Source organism: Staurois parvus, unplaced genomic scaffold (assembly GCF_062004578.1).
Source record: "Staurois parvus isolate SC_StPar_1 unplaced genomic scaffold, SC_StPar_1.0 ptg000015l, whole genome shotgun sequence".
Classification (NCBI taxonomy): Eukaryota; Metazoa; Chordata; class Amphibia; order Anura; family Ranidae; genus Staurois; species Staurois parvus.
In genome coordinates, this window is record NW_028317811.1 from 7,432,435 (window position 1) to 7,452,645 (window position 20,211).

The 20,211-nt window shown below is 41.5% G+C and overlaps 1 protein-coding gene across 1 annotated transcript in view; it reads right to left on the reverse strand.

Moving 5' to 3' along the window:
- Positions 1 to 6,733: 6,733 nt before the first annotated feature.
- The window catches only part of ESCO1 (establishment of sister chromatid cohesion N-acetyltransferase 1), a 42,408-nt gene continuing 28,930 nt past the window's right edge, over positions 6,734 to 20,211 (reverse strand). The window contains exons 5-10 of the mRNA XM_089678347.1: positions 19,119 to 19,242; positions 17,654 to 17,785; positions 15,279 to 15,368; positions 15,034 to 15,177; positions 13,523 to 13,713; positions 6,734 to 10,197 (exon numbers count right to left, since the gene is read on the reverse strand). Coding sequence (XP_089534473.1) covers positions 10,047 to 10,197; positions 13,523 to 13,713; positions 15,034 to 15,177; positions 15,279 to 15,368; positions 17,654 to 17,785; positions 19,119 to 19,242 — 832 coding nt within the window. The 3' untranslated portion in view covers positions 6,734 to 10,046. The remainder of the gene's footprint in view (positions 10,198 to 13,522; positions 13,714 to 15,033; positions 15,178 to 15,278; positions 15,369 to 17,653; positions 17,786 to 19,118; positions 19,243 to 20,211) is intronic.

Here is a 20,211-nt window from a genome sequence, read left to right on the forward strand (position 1 = left end):
CATAAATCCTTGGAATGTTTATGGCTAACCTAAAGAAAATCCTTTCCCTTTCCAGTTAGTAACTTTCAATTTCAGGCTAAAGAGTCAGAAAAGGTACAGTTTGAAGAAAAAAAAAAAGCTCCTGAAACATTTTATGTCCATTCACACTTTGGGGCCCAAAGTCACATGACAAGTTGCACCCCATGTTTCCCAATAAGTACCATTCATATCTGTGCAATTTAAAGTCACAGCAACTTGAAAGTAGTTCATGCACTACTTTTGTCCGAATTTCATGCAACTTGAGGGCCATAGACTTCAATGTAATCCCTTCAAAATCACATGAAAGTTGCACCTGAATAATATACATACGACTTGTGTGCAACTTTGTAGAGCACAAACAATCATCCTTGGTCAAAGCCAAAGTAGCACTCATCCAAAGTCATGTCAAGTCACATTGTAAATTCGCAATGAAATCCGTGCGATTTTGTAGTTGCACAAACGTGGAAGGAGTCTTAGACTCTTAGGAGAAAAAAAAAACAACAACTCCAAAACTACTGCAGGCACAAAGTGCAGATACCTTTTAGACCAGTTGCACACAGACATGATAATTTACTGATGCTTATACTCAGAATTTTGTTGAAAGATCCTGAGTAAAATGTTCTGCGAGGTGCATGTGCAAAAATCATTGCCAGTGTTGCACACTTAAGCAGCATTTTGCGTTTTTTTCCATATGCATTTTTGGGAGCTGTCGGCTATTGTGCGGGAGAAACCAGCAACAACACAGCACTACGTTTGATGCGTTTCCACTGTGTTTTCACTGAAGTCTATAAAATTAAAAATGTAACCTGCCGCAGGAAAAAAAAAAAAAAGTCCCTGACACTTTCCAAAAATGCACAGATGTGAACGAAACCCATAGGAAACCATGTTAAATGGACTGTAGAATGCTTCTGCAAAACTGAAAACACACTGAAAACTGCATAGGTATGAACCTGGCCTACATGTGTATGTGTGTAAATTACTGCACTCAAATGTAAAGTATTCTATTTTCAATTTATGGCTCCGTACTCATTGCTGAATTACTGACCTTTACACAGCTGTGTGTATTGTTCCATAGAAAACTCTGCATCTAAAAGTGGCTTTTATTTTTCATCTTCTCCCAGTCTTCCTTCTGTGATCAGACTCTTCAGCCACTTGACTGGCTGGGCTGCCATAACATCACTCCTACATATATGCATGGGAGTCACATCATTGGTCATAAAAAAAAAAGACAAGGGGCAAGGATCAGTGGCATAGGGCCCATTCTAGGAAAAGCCAATACCATGCGCAGGGATAGCGTTGTGGATTCTTCTACACAATGCTAAAACCATTACAGTATATTAAACTTGGATCAAACTCTAGTGGCTGCAGAATTAAGTGGAAAGGGATTTCCTAAAAAATAAAGATTGCTATGTCAGCTATTTTTTCCCCATTGAGGTAGCTCAACAAAGGCATCTAAAGAACCTCATAATCAAAGTCAACTTCAATTAAAAGAAATTTGCAAATAGAAGGGCAAGTGGCAGCTTTGCAAATCTGAAGAGGAGATGCCTGTGGCTGAAAAGTCCATGAAGCACTAACTGCTCGAGTGGAGTGCACTTTTACTAGTAACGGCAAAATATTGCTCGAGACCATAGGCTTGAATGATGACACACATGGACATGAGGACACACACAGACCCTCTCGCACCTATTACCTGAATCCACATTTCAGGCTATGTGTCCTCATAAAAAACTGTCAAACTTGCAAGCTTGAGCAATCAGAAAAAGCTACCAGACATCCTGCCAGATTCCCCCCCCCACGTAAATACCTTAGCTGGAATTTTTAGCAATACACATTTCTGTGTCTCTGGCCTGGTAGAATCAATTACTTCAGGGTGTTTCATAACTTCTGAAATAACAGCAAGGCCAAAATAAGAACATATTTATTTACAGTCATTATTGAGCAATCATTTTGACTCCAAACACCTTTATATTAGAGGGTATGGGGAGCCAATAGAACACATTAGCCCTCCTAGGTAAAGTATATATATCCGAAATCTATTATATTTATATGCATTCAAAAGGTAATTGCACACTAGACATTAATATGCACGTTAGCAGACCTTAACATTTAAGTATTCAAAGATATAAATCCCTATAAAAACTGATCTGTGGCACGATTGTAAACATAGTGACATTCCATGGCCAATCCTCAACCACTTTATTGGTCAGATCATTTCTGTCAACACCCAATTCATGGACAAGAAAAGAGGGGCTGCCCTGCTGTTAACAGCTCTTGTGTACCATCAAAAGAAGGAAGATCTGCCAAGTTTTAACCACTATACCTTTGTCCTTGCTGACTGGACTCTGCAAGCTAGGGCTTAGGTATTTACATTTTTCAACCCTTTTGTTTTTCTGTTGCATTGTTGTCTTTGTTACCTTGGTAATACATTTTTTCTATAAAATGTTGGTATTTGCAGCTTTTATTAGGCAATATTTTGAAAAGTGTTAAAGTTGTCTCTAATGCACTAATATTAAATTTAAGGAAACCCTGTCTCTTGAAGAGCGCTACTGCATGGTAAATCTCTGTCTTTACCGGTCTGTGGTGACTGTGTGTGTACACCAGACATTTATTTGGATTCATAATTGTCTGTGCTGTGATTGTGAAAAGTTGGTAGGCCATAATCTATCTGGGGATAGTTTGGTGTTTAAAGAGTTATTTGCTTAGTTAACTAAACCCAGCAACAATCACTCTGTCTGTTGGTGAGCAACACTGGTATGAAGGCTTTTACTAAAACATGAAGAGGTAGCTAAAAAAAAAAAAAAACACCCCACCCCCACAAAAAAAAAAACCCCTGCTCAAGCCAAGATTTGCCCTTAATGATCTTCAAAGCCAAATACTGATCCAAACCAGACCAATCTGCACTCAAGAAAAGTATACTGGCAAAAGTGAATCCCGCATCTTCAGCTGATCTGATAGTTGCACAGACTTTGCTGTCCCTACAGGCTGGGGAAAGCCAGAAGTAGTACTGCCTAACAAGGAACAGAGGGCGCACCAACCTTGCACATTACCTTTGTGATCGCTTTATTGTGTTAATAAAACAGATGCATACTCACAAACATCAACAAAAAGGCACATCACAGTCCACAATGTGCTTAAAAGCAACCTGGTCACTTAGACAAGTCCCAGAAGCGAGAAGACCCTCCAAAGGGTCGACATATGTCGAGGGGAGATCCCCTCAAAACGCATCAGACCTTTGGAGGGACTTCTTGCATCTGGGACTTGTCTAAAGTGACCAGGTTGCTTTTAAGTACATTGTGGACTCTGACGTGCCTTTTTGTTGAGGTTTGTGAGTATGCATCTGTTTTATTAACACAAAAGGTAATATGCAAGGTTGGTGCGCCCTCTGTTCCTTGTTTTGGAGGACCAAAGTACCACATCCTCCTGGGCCAGTTCAGTGTGATAAGAATTATTGTAATGCTCTCAATCTTAATCCTGCCAACAAAGGAGCTTCACAGAAAGGAAAGTGTAGATCAGGCTGAACTGATCTCACAGGCACCAGAACATTCACTGTGAAGGCTAGAGGATCACAGGGTGTGGAAACAAACATGCTGAATTTGTTGTTGAACCTGGAAGCCAGGAGGTCCATGTTTGGTCTCCCATCTATAACAGATCTTGAAGCGACCATTCTCTGCAGTCCAAACACTGACTGAGGAAGGCTGCCTGCAATTTTTCCATACCTGGGATGCACATTGGAGGTCAGGGCTGGAACGTGAAATACTGCTCAAGCCAGAATCAGATCTGCTTTTCTTTGAGCTGCAAGGCTTTTCATGCCTCTTTAATGGTTGATATAAGCCACCGCATCATCCAAACAGAATCCTACTCCTTTGACCTCACAGTCCAACATCAAAAGGAATAACCAAATTGCCCCAAAGTCTAGAATATTAAAGGGAAGCTAAACTTCTACTGATGACCAAGTCCTTTGTAGTAAGAAGGTACTTAGGACTCCTCATTAGGCATGGTTGGTCAGACATATGCGGACAGAGAATGCACCCGTGTTGCAAGAATGTTGAAACAGAGGGTTGGTTGACTCCTGACTGTAGAATCCAAGCATGGGAGCAGAGAGACTGGAGCTTGTACTCTGTGAAGAAAATTCTTGTACAGGGCTGTGCCTAAGATTAGGCCCAGATGCAACAGACAAGGGGACACTTTCTATCACTATTTAATAGGAAATCAGGGTGCACCTGAACATCTGTAGGATCTCCATGGTCTATTAGAGATTGGCTAAAAGAGCCGAGCATATTGCTCCCTTAGTAGAGGGTTGTCAAGATATCCCCCTCTGTGGATACTGAGTGAGAGTAAAGCTGTTGAAGAACAGGGTCCAGCATCTTCGTGAAAAAAAATGGAAAAACCTTGTTTCTAAAAGACAATGGCTTCGACCCCCACCCCATCCCTTGAGAGAAAGCTGTGCTGGAGTGGAGTAAAGATCTGACAATCTTTGTGGGGATGTTTGCAAGTTTGACAACATGAAGCAAAGTATAGGCAGAGACCAAAATTCCAATTTCTAGCACCTGGATACAAATGCTCTGGACCCAAACATCTGAAATGACTCGAGACCAGATGGCTGTGAAGGCCAACAGACCTACTTCCACTCTGAAAAAGTACCCTAATTGTGAGGAACACACTTTGCCTTGGACCTAGTGGCCTGAGAATTTTTTGTAGCCTCAGGAGTAGAGGGTTTCCCAGATGGAGACTGTATCCTTTTCTGGGGCAAAAGTGTTCTTTTCCCCCTGGTGACTTTAAGGAATTTATCCAAAGAGAAGTTTGCCAGCAAAAAGGCACATGCAAGAGGCATTAATTGCATGGATGCTCCACAAGCCAACATTTAAGCCAAAAAGACCGAAAAGATATTCTGGATATTTGATGTGTAATATCAGCTTGCCCGTCAACACAACAGAGTAGGAAAATTGGCATAAGCTCCAACAGCTGGAGGAAGAAGGATCCATTAGGATGGACCGAGGGTCCTAGGACACAACCTTAGACCAGATTTCTAGGGTATGGCAGATGAACATGGTTGCAATGGCCTCTTATACCCTGGTTTACACACGGGGATATCCTCAACAGGAACAGTCAGCACCTTGTTAAAACAGAAATCCACAATGGGGACCATGCGTGGACTGCATTAATAAGGACTAATAAGGACAAAGTGAAGTTTAGAATACATAAATAACGTACAAGACTCCTTATCCTTGGTTGACATTGCAGAAGCAACTGCATCCTTAGGGAATTTAGATGGACTCTGGAGGAGAGGACATAAAAATGTGTTTGTGGTCCCCGAGTTCTGAGCAAGTTCCCATGGCTGCAAAAAAAAAAAAAAAAAAAAAAAAGGAGGAGTTGATAACAGCCAATTCTATTCTACAAATGCAGTGGAATGGTTAATTCTTTAAGAGCTTAAGGAAGGCTCAGATGAGTGCTTCAATCCAAGCAGGAGACCATGAGCAGGGCAATCTGCGTCAGCTCCTACAGGGGGGACACTTAGACCCCCTGGCTACTGGAGAGACAGCCCACAATGGTACCCACAAATTCACTACTGGCACAGAAAGTGTTTATGGCATTTGTGACCAAGTCACTCGGAAAGCAGCAAGGAACCCTGCTACTGTCCACTGAATCATACAATTGATGCTGGTCAAAGAGGAGATAGACGGACGGAATTGAGGGTCGATGGGCAATGAGGAGCGTGAATGCGCAAAACAAAAATGACACATGCAAGCACAGTATGGCCACCATAGAGGGAATTTGCACAGGAGCAGAAGGGCCCAGAAACCCCCTAGTTGCAGAGGATCACTTATACAACAAATAAATGGCAGTTCCCACTTCTGACCACTGGTCACGCGGTTGATTGTTTCACAGCCAAGGCACATTGGATGAAACACTCAGGCTGGAACTGGATTTTATACACTGACACAGGCTCATAACAAAGGCAAAATCCCTACTCACCATTGCTGAGTTACAACAAAGGGTGCTTTGACACCCCTCTTTCCTGGGTTCATCAAGTGATAAACAGGCAGGATTCCAGGGAGCACGTTGTTCTCGCTAGAATTCTCACCTCCAGCAGGCATACCCCTCTAAACTGTTTTCAGGGGCAGACCTCCACCAGACAGGTGCATTGTGGCCCTTGACCTGTAAAGCAGTCTGCGTAAGGCACTCACGCAGGTACCCAATATGTTGAGTTACCTAGAGTTCAGTGCCAAAAAGGTACATTACAGACAGGCCCTGCTTCTCAGCAGGGTCTGGGTACAGCTTCCATGGCAATGCCAAGGATCAGCCAGTCCAGAAAGATGCAAAAATTACCTCCTTGTGGCTCTGCATGAGCAAAGAAAACTTGCTAGAAGTAAAATAAATTTTGATAAAAACTAAGAAACCGTTTTTCTACTCTCAGAAGCAAGAAAACATCTATTCTCCTAAGACACTTACAAAAAACTGGGAGCATGCTGGGATTGAGAGGTATTATACTGGGCTGTTCTTTCAGATTTGCTTGAAGGCAGCATCATAACCTAAAGTATCTAAATACCCATCCTGTATCATTTAATGTACAATTAAGAAATACAGTTTTCTAACTGCTGAATAACTCGCTCTAGAAACTCAGTAAATTACCAGTAGAAATGTAGCAAAAACACTGTTCCAATTACATTTTAGATGGCTCTTTAGAGAAGAAAAACAGTAGAAAAGACACCAAATATAAGGTCAAAATAACTGGTTTATTACCATTAATCAAGCAAAACAGTTAGGAAAAAAAACTATTATTCTACACATTTACAGAAAGGCCACAGCAGTTTATTAACATACAGTATAAAAACCCTTAAAAAAAAAGAGCGACTGAAAAGCAGACAAGTGTCACTCTGAAATCCTCATAAGTATACATACATTGCACAGAATATTTAAAAAGAGTATATCTTTACTGCAAAAAGGTAATTTATGGGGAATCTAGCATGAAGAAATCTGACCGTTTTGGAATACTTAGATGGAAGCAACCATTTCCCAACTTTCAACACACCTATGAGTTCCAGGGCAGGGATGTTCGGTCAAACAGAAACACTACCCCGGCACAAAAAATTCCGCCAGAGGATTCTGGGTAAAGATTCCATTTGAATATGGGCAACAAAAGGCATCTCTCATAGTTAGACTAATGCAAAGACCATGCCTGTATGACAGGTCTGTACTGATTTACAGAGAATTCTGCTTCACAATAACCAGTTTTTCCTTTTCATATGCTCAGTGAATGGTAGATAGGGATTCTGGTTGCTATGGGCAGCATAGTTCTTCTTTAGATTAATAGGGCCCATTCTGTTGTAGTAGTGTGTGTTAATTACATATATCGGAGACAAAGCATTTGTTTTTCCTAGAGGATAATTGTAAGTTAAAAAAAACCTCAAAGAATAAAAATATCGGAAGTGCAACTCTTTCATTTTCAAGCGTGCAAAAATGATGGGCATGAGCCAATTATTAGATGCGGAGAGTAATGCACATTTTCATGTGTACTGTCCCTCATATCAATATTCCTTCACAAAACAAGAGCAAAATAACAGAAGTTTTATAAAATACAGTGCAATGGAAGAGTTCACAGATGAAATCTAATTTTTCCAGCAAAAAACAAAAAAAAAAAAAAAGAAAGAAAGAAAGAAAGAAAGATGGACGCACTTCTATCTTTGTATTTAAACCTCATGGTGGAGTCAGTGTTATCTATGGGCACACCCATGCAGTCTAAACGCTCCGTGTAATGCCAGCCATTAAAACTAGAACAAGAATGTTCTTCTAAAGCCATTCCGCATTACAGATTAGCACACGGAGTATACCTGACATTTCAGCTATTTTTGATTGACATAAATGTAAGCATATATAATGATCTTTGAAAAAATCATAGATATCCTAATCTCAGCAAGGAGGGTTGAGATTTTTTGCAAGCTGAACAAATCTGCACACATTCAGTCAAATCTAAAATTTGCTCATCTTTCCTTCACATCAATTCCTAACCCTGTTAGATACCAAATATGATCAGGATCTGTACCCAGAGTGTCAGACATCCATTTCTTTTTGAGATACTAACAAACATAATTCTATTGAGCACTTAAAATGAATTTATATATGAGAAATGGTCCTTCTAGACAGATGTGAACGCCCCCTCACACACAGAACCTTCCCTATTGGTTTTGAAAGCTTCAGATCCGTTAAATGTGTACCACAGAGGTTAACTGTTGCAGGTCATAGTACACATACTGTGGACCAACACAGCCCTAAGGCATCTAAAATGGTGCAATCACCTAAAGAAAGAATATGGTGGTTGTGCCAGCTCAACCAGAAGTAAAGTATCCATGCTGTCCATTAAGTCACTTTAATATTTCGAATAAAAAATAAATAAATCTGTCAAGAGGTCAGTATAAAGGCTACTACATAGCCTTTAGGCAGCCACAGCCCAATTCCCAATAGCCGTGCTGGTTATCAGGCTAAGCACATCTTTGTAGCATCACCTACACACAATGAGGTGTATGACTCAGATCTACAAATACTTTAGGCAACAGCAGTCTCCAGCAATGTAAAGGAGTCCTGGATTGCTTAACAAGCCATCTGATACGTTCCATTTGGACTGAGCATTTATTTCACCTGCTGAGACAGAATAACTCAGAAGCTTAGTTCATTCCTTCCTAGAGATTATATAGGGCATTTTTCACCAGTCCTGGTGGCCAAAGAAAGAGGTATGGGAGCAAGAAAAGGCAAGTACATGCTGCTGGGCAGGAATGGAGTTTAGTGACCCTTTTGCATTGCCCTGCACGGATAAAAACACACAAATGCAGTTTTCTGCATTTTTTAGTTTGGTATACAAGCCATAAAAAGCTGGCCACTGAGTTGTTTTATTTTTTTTAAGGTTTTACCTGTGATCCAAATGATGATTTAAAGAAGACCCTCACCGCCCCACTACAAAATAATTAAACGTCAGCAGCTACAAATGTTGTAGCCACTGACTTAACATAAGGACACTTATCTGTCCAGGGGATCCAGCACTGTCCTCACCCGGCCGGTTTCTTCACCGGTCTTTAGGACCCTGGTGCCAACATCTTTACTATGGAAAGTCAGCTGTGACTCCTAGTGGTTTTACAGCCGGCTTCCTGCTACTCATGCTCGAGCTGTGCTGCACTTTGTGAACGGTCCCTGCAGCTTTCTGGGACCTGTGATGTTTCTCAGAAAGCGGCGTTGAAAGTGAGGTGGGGGAGGTTTGGGGGGGGGGAAGCAGGTACCTATCAAATCTAAGTACCCGCTCCTAAAAAAAAAAGGTATTTTGTGTCCAAAAGGTGTTAGAGAAGGGGAAAGTAGGAAGGAAAGTGGACCTACACCTTTTGTAGCTGAACTGTAGTTCAATGAGAAAGCAGTGGTACCAGCAAAAAAAAAAAAGACAGCAAGGGAGTTTTACAGCTAGTGGAACATAGTGTGATAACCATATCAACATTGAATTGTCAGTTTTAAGTGGAGGTCCTTTTAAAATATTCATCTTCCCCCAAAGTAATATGCCTTTAACTTCAACATTTTCCCTACTGATTATTTAGGATTAAAAACTTAATCTGTTAAAAATGATACTTTTCCTTCTTAAAAGCTTACAGAGCGGTCACTGGTCTAAAACAAAACAAGAGAACCCACAGGTCACAAACAGCTGCTGACTGTCTACAGACTCATCATGCACTTCTGTATATATCCACATGAGGACTTCAGTTTACACTCATCAGAGTGTTCTATCTTTACAATTAGTTTAGTCCACTATGAACAAACATATTTGTTGCATGTAAACATGACTAAAGTACAGTATAGAAAATACTTGAACCATGATCTCTTGGAAGAAAAAGATATCAAAATATTTGCTTTAAAAATCAAGCTTTAACGAATCCTTTTATTCCAGTTAAAAATAACACATGAACAACCCCTGGGGTGTTCACATCCTGAGTTCATTGGTAGGGGCATCTGAAAACATACAGGCTGTCTGTAAACTAAGTTATGAAGTCCATTCTTCAACTCGATGGATGAGGTCCGCTGACAAAATTATACACTAGAAACTGACTGGTGCCACAATAGTTAGTTGCAAACAGCTTGCCATCTGGAGTTGGGTCTGAGAATGCAATTTCATCCTTATTCAGATGAGAGCCATATATAAAATGGTTTCTGTCAGGAGAAAATTAGAATTATAAATGAAGAGCATAATATCAAACATTTTTAGTTCATTATGGAGTGGCTGTTGAGGTTGTCATTGATATGAATACAAGCTATAGCTAAACTTTAAGGATATGAAAACCCCAACAATGAGCTTCTCTTATTTGGCCCATTTTGGTATATCTGTTTGATAAGAGCAAAAACTACTTATTTAAAAAAAAAAAAAAAAAAAAATATCTTTTACAACAACAAACATGTTTATACTTATCCAGCCCAGAACCTCCTCTTCTTGGGTTCCCCGCTGGCGCTCTTGGTCTCTCCTCTCTCTCAGGTGCCCCCATAGTAAGCCACTTCCCATGGTGGCACCTCTGCATGCTCGCTCCCGAGCCCCGCTGCTGCGTCCATTTGCACAGGCAGCAAAGCTGTGGTCAGATGAGACCAAATTTGAGCTCTTTGGCATTAACTCGACATGTTTGGAGAAGGAAAAATGCTACCTATGAACCTAAGAAAACCATCCCTACAGTCAAGCACGGACGTGGAAACATTATGTTTTGGCGCAGTTTCTCTGGTAAAAGGTACAGGCCTACTTTGCCGCACTGAGGGGCCAATGGACAGGGCCATGTATTGTAAAATCTTGGACGAAAACCTTCTTCCTTACCTGAGTATTGTTGCTGACCATGTCCAACCCTTTATGAGTACAGTGTACCCATGTTCTGATGGCTACTTCCAGTAGGATAATACCCCATGTCACAAAGCTCAAATTATCTCAAACTGATTTCTGGAACCTGACAATGAGTTCACTGTACTCCAATGGCCTCCACAGTCACCAGATCTCAATTCAATAGAGCACCTTTGGGATGTGGTGGATCGGGAGATTCACATCTGGGATGTGCAGGCAACAAATCTGCAGCAAATGCATGATAGTATCAAGTCAATATGGACCAAAATGTTTCCAACACCTTGTTGAATCTATGCCACGAAGAAGGCACGAGAGCAAAAGGGGGTCCCGGTACTAGCAAGGTGTACCCAATAAAGTGGCAGGTGAGTGTGTGTACACACACACTTGAAAATTTTCATACACCTTGAAATTGTCCAAATTTTGTCATGGGGCAGCAACAGTGGCTAAATGGTTAGCACTTCTGCCTGGTAGTACTAGGGTCGCTGGTTCGAATCCAAACCCCCGGCACCACCTGCCTGGAGTTTGCATGTTCTCCCTATGTCTGCATGGGTTTCCTCCGGGTACTCCGGTTTCCTCCCACACTCCAAAGACATTCTGGTAGGTTAATTGGCTCCTGTCTAAACTGTCCCTAGTATGTATATGTATGAATGTGAGTTAGGGACCTTAGATTGTACGCTCCTTGAGGGTTAGGGACTGATGTGAATGTACAATATATGTATGTAAAGCACTGCGTAGATTTGATGGCACTATACAAGTACCTGAAATAAATAAATAATAATGTTACAACCAAAACGTAAATGTATTTTATTGGGATTTTATGTGATAGACCAACACAAAGTGGCACATAATTGTGAAGTGGAAGGAAAATGATAAAAATGGTTTTCAAACTTTTTTACAAATAAATATCTGAAAAGTGTGGTGTGAATTTGTATTCAGCTCCCTTTACTCTGATACTCTTAACTAAAATCTAGTGGAACCAATTGCCTTCAGCAGTCACCTAATTAGTAAAAAGCGTCCACCTGTGTGTAATTTAATCTCAGTATAAATACAGCTGTTCTGTGAAGCCCTCAGAGGTTTGTTAGAGAACATTAGTAAACAAACATCATCATGAAGGCCAAGGAACACACCAGAAAGGTCAGGGATTAAGTTGTGGAGAAGTTTAAAGCAGGGTAATTTTATAAAAAAAAAAAAAAATACCCCAAGCTTTGAACATCTCACGGAGTACTGTACAATCCATCATCCAAAAATGGAAAGAGTATGGCACAACTGCAAACCTACCAAGACATGGCAGTTCACCTAAACTGACAGGCCGGGCAGAGAGAGCATTAAATCAGAGAAGCAGCCAAGAGGCCCATGGTAACTCTGGAGGAGCTGCAGAGATCCACAGATCAGGTGGGAGAATCTGTCCACAGGACAACTATTAGTCATGCACTCTATAAATCTGGCCTTTGTGGAAGAGTGGCAGGAAGAAAGACATTGTTGAAAGAAAGCCATAAGAAGTGCCGTTTGCGAGAAGACATGTGGGGGACACAGCAAACATGTGGAAGAAGGTGCTCTGGTCAGATGAGACCACAATTGAACTTTTTGGCCTAAAAGCAAAAACGCTATGTGTGGCGAAAACTAACACTGCACATCACCCTGAACACAGCATCCCCACCGTGAAAGATAGTGGTGGCAGCATCATGTTGTGGGGATACTTTTCTTCAGCAGGCACAAACACCACTTTATTAAGTACACCTTGCTAGTGCCAAGAAAAGCAGTTATACCACCATTAGCCTTTACCGTTGATACAAGGCAGGATGGAGCCATTCTTTCATGTTTGCTCTAAATTCTGAGCCCATCATCTAAATGTCGCAGCAACCAGCCTGTCTATTCTCCTCTGACATTATCAAGGCATTTTTGTCCATACAACTACTGCTCACTGGATATTTTCTCTTTTTCGGACCACTCTCTGTACACCATAGAGATGGTTGTGTGTGAAAATCCTAGTAGATCAGCAGTTTTTGAAATACTCAGACCAGCCCATCTGACACCAACAACCATGACATGTTCAGTCACTTAAATCCCCTTTCTTCTCCATTCTGATGCTCGGTTTGAATGTCAGCAAGTTGCCTTCACGTCTACATGCATGGAGTTGCTGCCAAGTGATTGACTGATTAGCAATTGTTGTTACCGAGCAATGGAACAGGTGTACCTAATAAAGTGACACACACACACACACACACACACACACACACACACACACACACACACACACACACACACACACACACACACACACACACACACACACACACACACACACACACACACACACACACACACACACACACACACACACACACACACACACACACACACACACACACACCACCTGAAAGATCCAAAACCAGATTGTCATGATATTCACCAGTCACAATAGGTTTCCGTCACCTGTGTGATCTATCACCAGAGATACGCCATCCAAAAACTTCTGCTGATTCTAAATAATTCAGTAGCATACCTTACCTCTCACGGTCCTCTAGAACCGCCATCATGTTGTCACTGTGTATTCATTCTGTACCATGAAGCCTTAGGTTTAGTTAATAGCCAGACTGTCTGGAAACAGCTTAGCAATTGTCTACTCCCAATAATCCTATACAGCCTGGTTATAATTACCTTAGACACTCCAGCATTCTGGAAGCAATCTTCTTCCTCCTCATCATTGAGAATACCCAGACGCGGCTCACTCCACAGATTGCCGGCTCAGGAGTAGTAGAACAGCTCCAAGCTTTTACTCTTTCAGAAAATAACTTCTCTGTGTCAGATGATGGATTACCTGGATTAATATCATCAATTACTCTGTAACCCTATTGGAAAAAAAAGGGAAATAAATATACACTTCATGAACCACCATAACAAAACGTACTCCATAACTTTAGGATTGCCTTTGGAATAATGAGAATTAGCCTAAGGTGGGATTTCATATGATGTGCATAATTAGGCTGCAAGCCACGGGTTTAACCATGCTTCTATATTAGGTTCTCCAATAACCAGGTTCTCTATAAAAGGGGTGGCACAGACACAGTAAGGCTAGGGAGGAACGAGCTTGATGATGCTAGATGTCCAGCCAGAAACTGAGAAGTGCTCTATTTGACCTGAGAAGCTCAATGTGTGTTGTGAAATCAAAGTAATTTCAGTACCACAGGGATGCCTGTACAGCTGCGTAAGGTTGAAGGTAAGGTTGTAGCTCAGATTTAATCAGCAACCATAATGTAAAGTGTTTAAGCATTCAGTGGAACATGGTTAAGGCTCATTCACACTTGTTGCAGTCCATGCTACCCTTCAGAAAATTGATCAGTGCCCCCTCACTTTTTTTTAGCCACGAAAGTCTACACCACAACCGTGTGCATTACACATTTCGCTTGAATAGGTTGTGTTCAGCAGCAGTACTACTCACCGAACAAGACATACAGTATCATTTTTGCAGCGGCCACAAACCAAAACATTACAACTGCATCATGTGTACAACCCATCTGGCTGTTGCAGCTTAAAGTGTTACTAAACTCTGGACCCTGAATTCACTATGTTTGGTCTCCCACATTACACACAACATGGAAATGCAATTATTTCAGTAAAGGTAAACTGCTAAATACCTTTCCAGCAGCATATAGCAGTCTTATGACTTCTATCAGTGTCCAGCTGAGGACTGGTTAAAGCTTGTAGGAGGAGTTTTCATTCTGCTCTGACTGTCCTATAAGGCTACATAACCCCTGACCCTCTGCCTGGACAATGCTGATTGGCACTGTGCTGATCACATGCACCCTCCCAAAGAAAACAAAACAAACTTTTTGCCATACACAATAAACTGAGCAAGTGCAGAGTGACTCCTAGAGCTCAGCAGATGGACTGGGGACAGTAGAAGGGGAGGATCAGAGAAGACCGGATCAAACAGCCTTTCTACATAATCTGGAGGATTAACCCGCATTACTACAGCTCAGCTTCCTATTTTTACTACATGCCTGGCTTCCCATGTGAACAAGCTCTAAGACAGACTGCAAGTGGCCTCGAGTCACTATATACCAATAAAACATTTACATTGAAAATATTTTATTGGAAATGTGGAAACATTGAACGCAGAAAATGCAGCATTTCCCAGATCCAAACAATGAATCAAGATCAATAATTACCCACTGTATATGTTCTGCAATTAAACACCCAACAACTTTCTTGTCTGAGCTAATAAACATAAGGGTTTTTGTCCTGGAATGCAGCCAAAGTGGAACCTGTTGGAACCCCAAGTCATTATCCACCATTTCTCTGATCTCCTCAACCTAAAAAAAAAAAAAAATTTAGAGTTTAAGGAAAATTCCACTATATTTCAAAATGTTTCACTTTTATTTCCTTAAAATAATAAAGTTAAAGTTGCAACTACCTTTTTAAGTGCATATTTAGGATCATCTGGCAACACCATTATGATTTTCCCATCTGGATATTCAGCCACAATCCTTTCCTTCTTCCAGCCCTGCATAAAATAAATCAATGTAAAGAACTGAATTCTGGACGCTGTGCCCAAAATTAGGAAGGCAGAGGGCAAAGAACTAGTCATCAGTAATGCCGTGGACTCTTTGCACCTAATCTATTCCTATTACTGACTTACCATGCCTGCACTGTCTCTGTGTAGAGGTGGTTTTCTTCCTTATATCAGACACTCCAGGAATGAGAACAGTGAGAAGCACAGCAGTGACATCACCAAATCTCACGTCAAACCTGGTAAGACTAAGGCAGCAGTGCCTTAAATCTCACTCAACAGATATACAGCTATGACGCTTAAAGCAGAATTGCAACTTTTTTTTTTTACATTATTTAGATCCTGATGGGACAAAGTACATGTACACTTTGCCCCAAAATCTTAGTTGCCCTGTAACACTAGCTGCAATGTCAGACAGACCCTCTTGCCGCACAGATGTCCAACATTACTGTTAGCAAGGAGTTGGCTGCTTTGGTAAGAGTGCCTGTCTCTAGTTCCCTGCACCTGTGCAAAGCAAGTAGGAATGCAAAGGAAGGCGAGGTGCACCAGTCTATACAACATTCACATTTTGAGGACAGACAGACAGACAGACAGACAGACAGACAGACACACACGAGTACACCGCTCACATTGTTGTAAATATTGTATTATATCTTTTAAAGGTGACAACACTGAAGAAAGAAAGGACACTTTCCTACAAAGTAAAGTAGTGAGTGTACAGCTTGTATAACCGTGTGAATTTGCTGTCCCCTCAAAATAACTCAACACAGCCATTAATGTCTAAACCTCTGTCAACAAAAAGTTGAGTACACCCCTAAAGCGAAAGAATTTGTGTGGCCCCCATTATTTTCCAGCACTGCCTTAACCCTCTTGGGCATGGCGCTCACCAGAGCTTCACAGGTTGCCACTGGAGTCCTCTTCCACTCCTCCATTACGACATCATGGAGCTGGTGGATGTTAGACACCTTGCGCTCCTCCAGCTTCCATTTGAGGATGCCCCACAGATGCTCAATAGGGTTTAGATCTGGAGACATGCTTGGCCAGTCCATCACCTTTACCCTGGGCTTCTTTAGCAAGGCAGAGGTTGTCTTGGAGGTGTGTTTGGGGTCATTATGTTGGAATGCTGCCCTGCTGCCTAGTCTCTGAAGGGAGGGGATCATGCTGTGCTTCAGTATATCACAGTACATGTTGGCATTCATGGTTCCCTCAATGAACTGTAGCTCCCCAGTGACGGCAGCACTCATGCATCCCCAGACCATGACACTCACACCACCATGCTTGACTGTAGGCAAGATACACTTGTCTTTGTACTCCTCACCTGGTTGCCTCCACACATGCTTGACATAATCTGAACCAAATAGGTTTATCTTGGTCTCATCAGATCACAGGACATGGTTCCAGTAATCCAGTTCCTTAGTCTGCTTGTCTTCAGCAAACTATTTGCAGGCTTTCTTGTGCATCATCTTTAGAAGAGGCTTCCTTCTGGGATGACAGCCATGCAGACCAATTTGATGCAGTGTGCGGCGTATGGTCTGAGCACTGACAGGCTGACCCCCCCCCTATTCAACCTCTGCAGCAATGCTGGCAGCACTCATACGTCGATTTCCCAAAGACAACCTCTGGATATGACGCTGAGCACATGCACTCAACTTCTTTGGTCGACCATGGCGAGGCCTGTTCTGTATGGAACCTGTCCTGTTAAACCGCTGTATGGTCTTGGCCACCATGCTGCAGCTCAGTTTCAGGGGCTTGGCAACCTTCTTATAGCCTAGGCCATCTTTATGTAGAGCAACAATTCTTTTTTTCAGATCCTCAGAGAGTTCTTTGCCATGAGGTGCCATGTTGTACTTCCAGTGACCAGTATGAGAAAGTGAGAGCGATAACACCACATTTAACACACCTGCTCCCCATTCACACCTGAGACCTTATAACACTAATGAGTCACATGATACCAGGGAGGGAAAATGGCTAATTGGGCCCAATTTGGACATTTTCACTTAGGGGTGTACTCACTTTTGTTGCCAGCGGTTTAGACATTAATGGCTGTGGGTTGAGTTATTTAGAGGGGACAGCAAATTTACACTGTTATACAAGCTGTACACTCACTACTTTACATTGTAGCAAAGTGTCATTTCTTCAGTGTTTTCACATGAAGATATAATATTTACAAAAATGTGAGGGGTGTACTCACTTCTGTGAGACACAGACACACACACAGACACACACTTTACCTGTATTCTGAAGAAAAAGAGTAAGACAATACAATAAAGAGTGCTTACCACATACTTTACTGCACTGGTGAACTGGTTATGAAAGAGAAGGTGCTGTGCCTCATCTTCAGGATTTGACGCAGTATACAGCATGCCACACACACAGCAAGATATGGCACCAAATCGTTTCTGTCCAGCATCCTGACACAAGAAAGATAATGACTTCCAGTAAGTGGTATAGATAAAGTAGCCTAAAAAACATGTGACCTGTGAGAAGCTTTCCAGGGCTGACAACCATTATGACTCCATAGGACCATACATTGCAATTTACAGAAATATGGCTACATTGATATTTTTAAAAAATTATTTAGAAGTCACTACAGCAGTTTCACGATTAATATAATAAGATATCCTACTATTATCAAACATGCTGTAATACCGCTGTAGTATACATGACCTGAAGCCCCCACACTTACTACGATGGGTTCCTAAAGAAGTCAAACTTGACGAATCATGCAAGATGTGATCACAGCACAGCATTTCTATCCATGTGATTGCTGGGCGTCCTGGTGGTTTTCTGTTGGCAGACTACAGATGACTTTGCATGGATTTGCACTAGAAGTTTTACATGTTGCTGATCATAGTTGCACTTTTTAATGTGAGAGTATTTGGACTGTTTGGTTTAATTCTGCTGGTGATACCATCAAAAAGGAGAAGTAGGGCCCAGAGCTCTTTTGGACCTACTTCTCCTGTGGGTCACAGGAGTGCACTTCGGTCTGCACTCCTGTGACCTGTTTTCAGCCGAATGCGGGCTAAAGTCCACTGTTGGCTGACATCACTGAGCTGGTCTAGGTTCTGGATCAATCCCAACTTTAATGTCGGGATCCACTCAGATAACTGGACTAGTAGCTGGCTCAGCCTCTCAGCGAGTCGCTGGGAAACTGAGCCAGCCATTCCAGCCCACCTACAGCCTAGCACTTCAGTAGGCAATGGAGGGGCAGAGCAGGGTGCCGGTGACTCACAGACCGAGAACTGAGTAATCAGGACTGTTTGATTGCTCAGTTCTCGGACTTAGAGGCAGTGAGGGACCAATGCTGCATTCACTGTCTAGACTTTAAATTTATTTTGTTTTGTGATACACCTATTTCAGGTGACTGTTTCACTGTGTTTTGAACAAGCGTTCGTTTTTTCCTTATAGAATAAATTATAGCGGAATGTGTGAACATCTGCTTTTGGGATCTTATTTAAACTCACTATTTTGAGGAGTGCAGTGTCTTTACAACACAGTAGCAGAAGGGAAAGTACTAGCTTTCATATAATACAGGGAAACACTAAAAAAACTCATATGACCTGCGATAAGCTTGTCAGGTCTGACAACTATCATGTCCCTATAGTACCATACATTGGCTACACTGAAATTCTAGAAATCATTTAGAAGTCACTACAGCATTTTCATTATTAATATAATAGATATCCTACCATTACCACACCTACTATAACACCACTGTAGTGCACATGAAGCCCCCACACTTACTATGATAGGTTGCTTGTTGATATCATTGGTAGCCTCTTTAAGTTTTCGGATTTCTTTCTGAATGCTTGCGTCAGAGGCTGGCTTAGTTGATTTCGTTTCTGGTACATCTTGTTTTGCTGTAACCCTGTAACAGACGCAATACATGTGCAAATGGCTACAAACAGCACAGAAATGTTTGCTAGGGTCCCTTTCTGATCTATAGCCATTTTGTTAAATCCCCTAAAGAGACACAGAATTGTAATAAAGGCACTAGAGCTTCCAGAAGTCAAGCAAAACGATTTGTTAGCTTTGGATAGAAAAAAGGCCAAGCTGAGCCAAATAACTGCATTCTTATGACAGTAACATGTCCAATGTGTACTGGAACACATCTCTAGCAGGCAGACACAGACACACATGCAAACATTGGAAAAAAAAAAAACCTCAGCTAACCTTCCAGTACCTCAAATGGTTTCAAACATTAATACAATCAACGTTTAAGAAAATGAGTCAAATACGAAGATTTTTTCCTTGTGTCTTAACGTCCCCTTGTTTAGGCCTTTATGTGCTGTAGTGTAAATAATCAAAATAATAAATACAAATATATTATAGCTATTAAATTATTTACAATATTACCAATACTATGAGGCAGTATCAAAAAGTTTCAAAAAACTAGTTTTGTAACACACTAACAGATGGCAGCACAAGGCTACCCACACAGTCACAGGGAGCACAGACCTCCATAAGTCAGTGTTCCAAAAGACATCATCCTGTGTACATTGGGAGCTGTGCAACTAGTGCTATTCTGACCACATGCAATACCACATCTGCTTTTTGCATCATGAACAGCAAGTTAGAGCAAAGAGCAAATGTGAAATTCTGTGTGAATGTGGGCAAATCACTGAATCTTTGCAATGTTGTCAAAACGATGACCTTAGAGCTGAATCTTCATCTTCAGGGAAAGGGCATTTTTGGAGCTGAGTTCACTGAAGGTATTCCCGATCTCTTGTCTTCCAATGATGTTCTTCTGCTCTTGAAGTGCATGTGCCACTCAAAAATTCTTCAAAATGACTTACTGCAACATCACCGTAAACTTGCCGAATCATGTCAAACACCT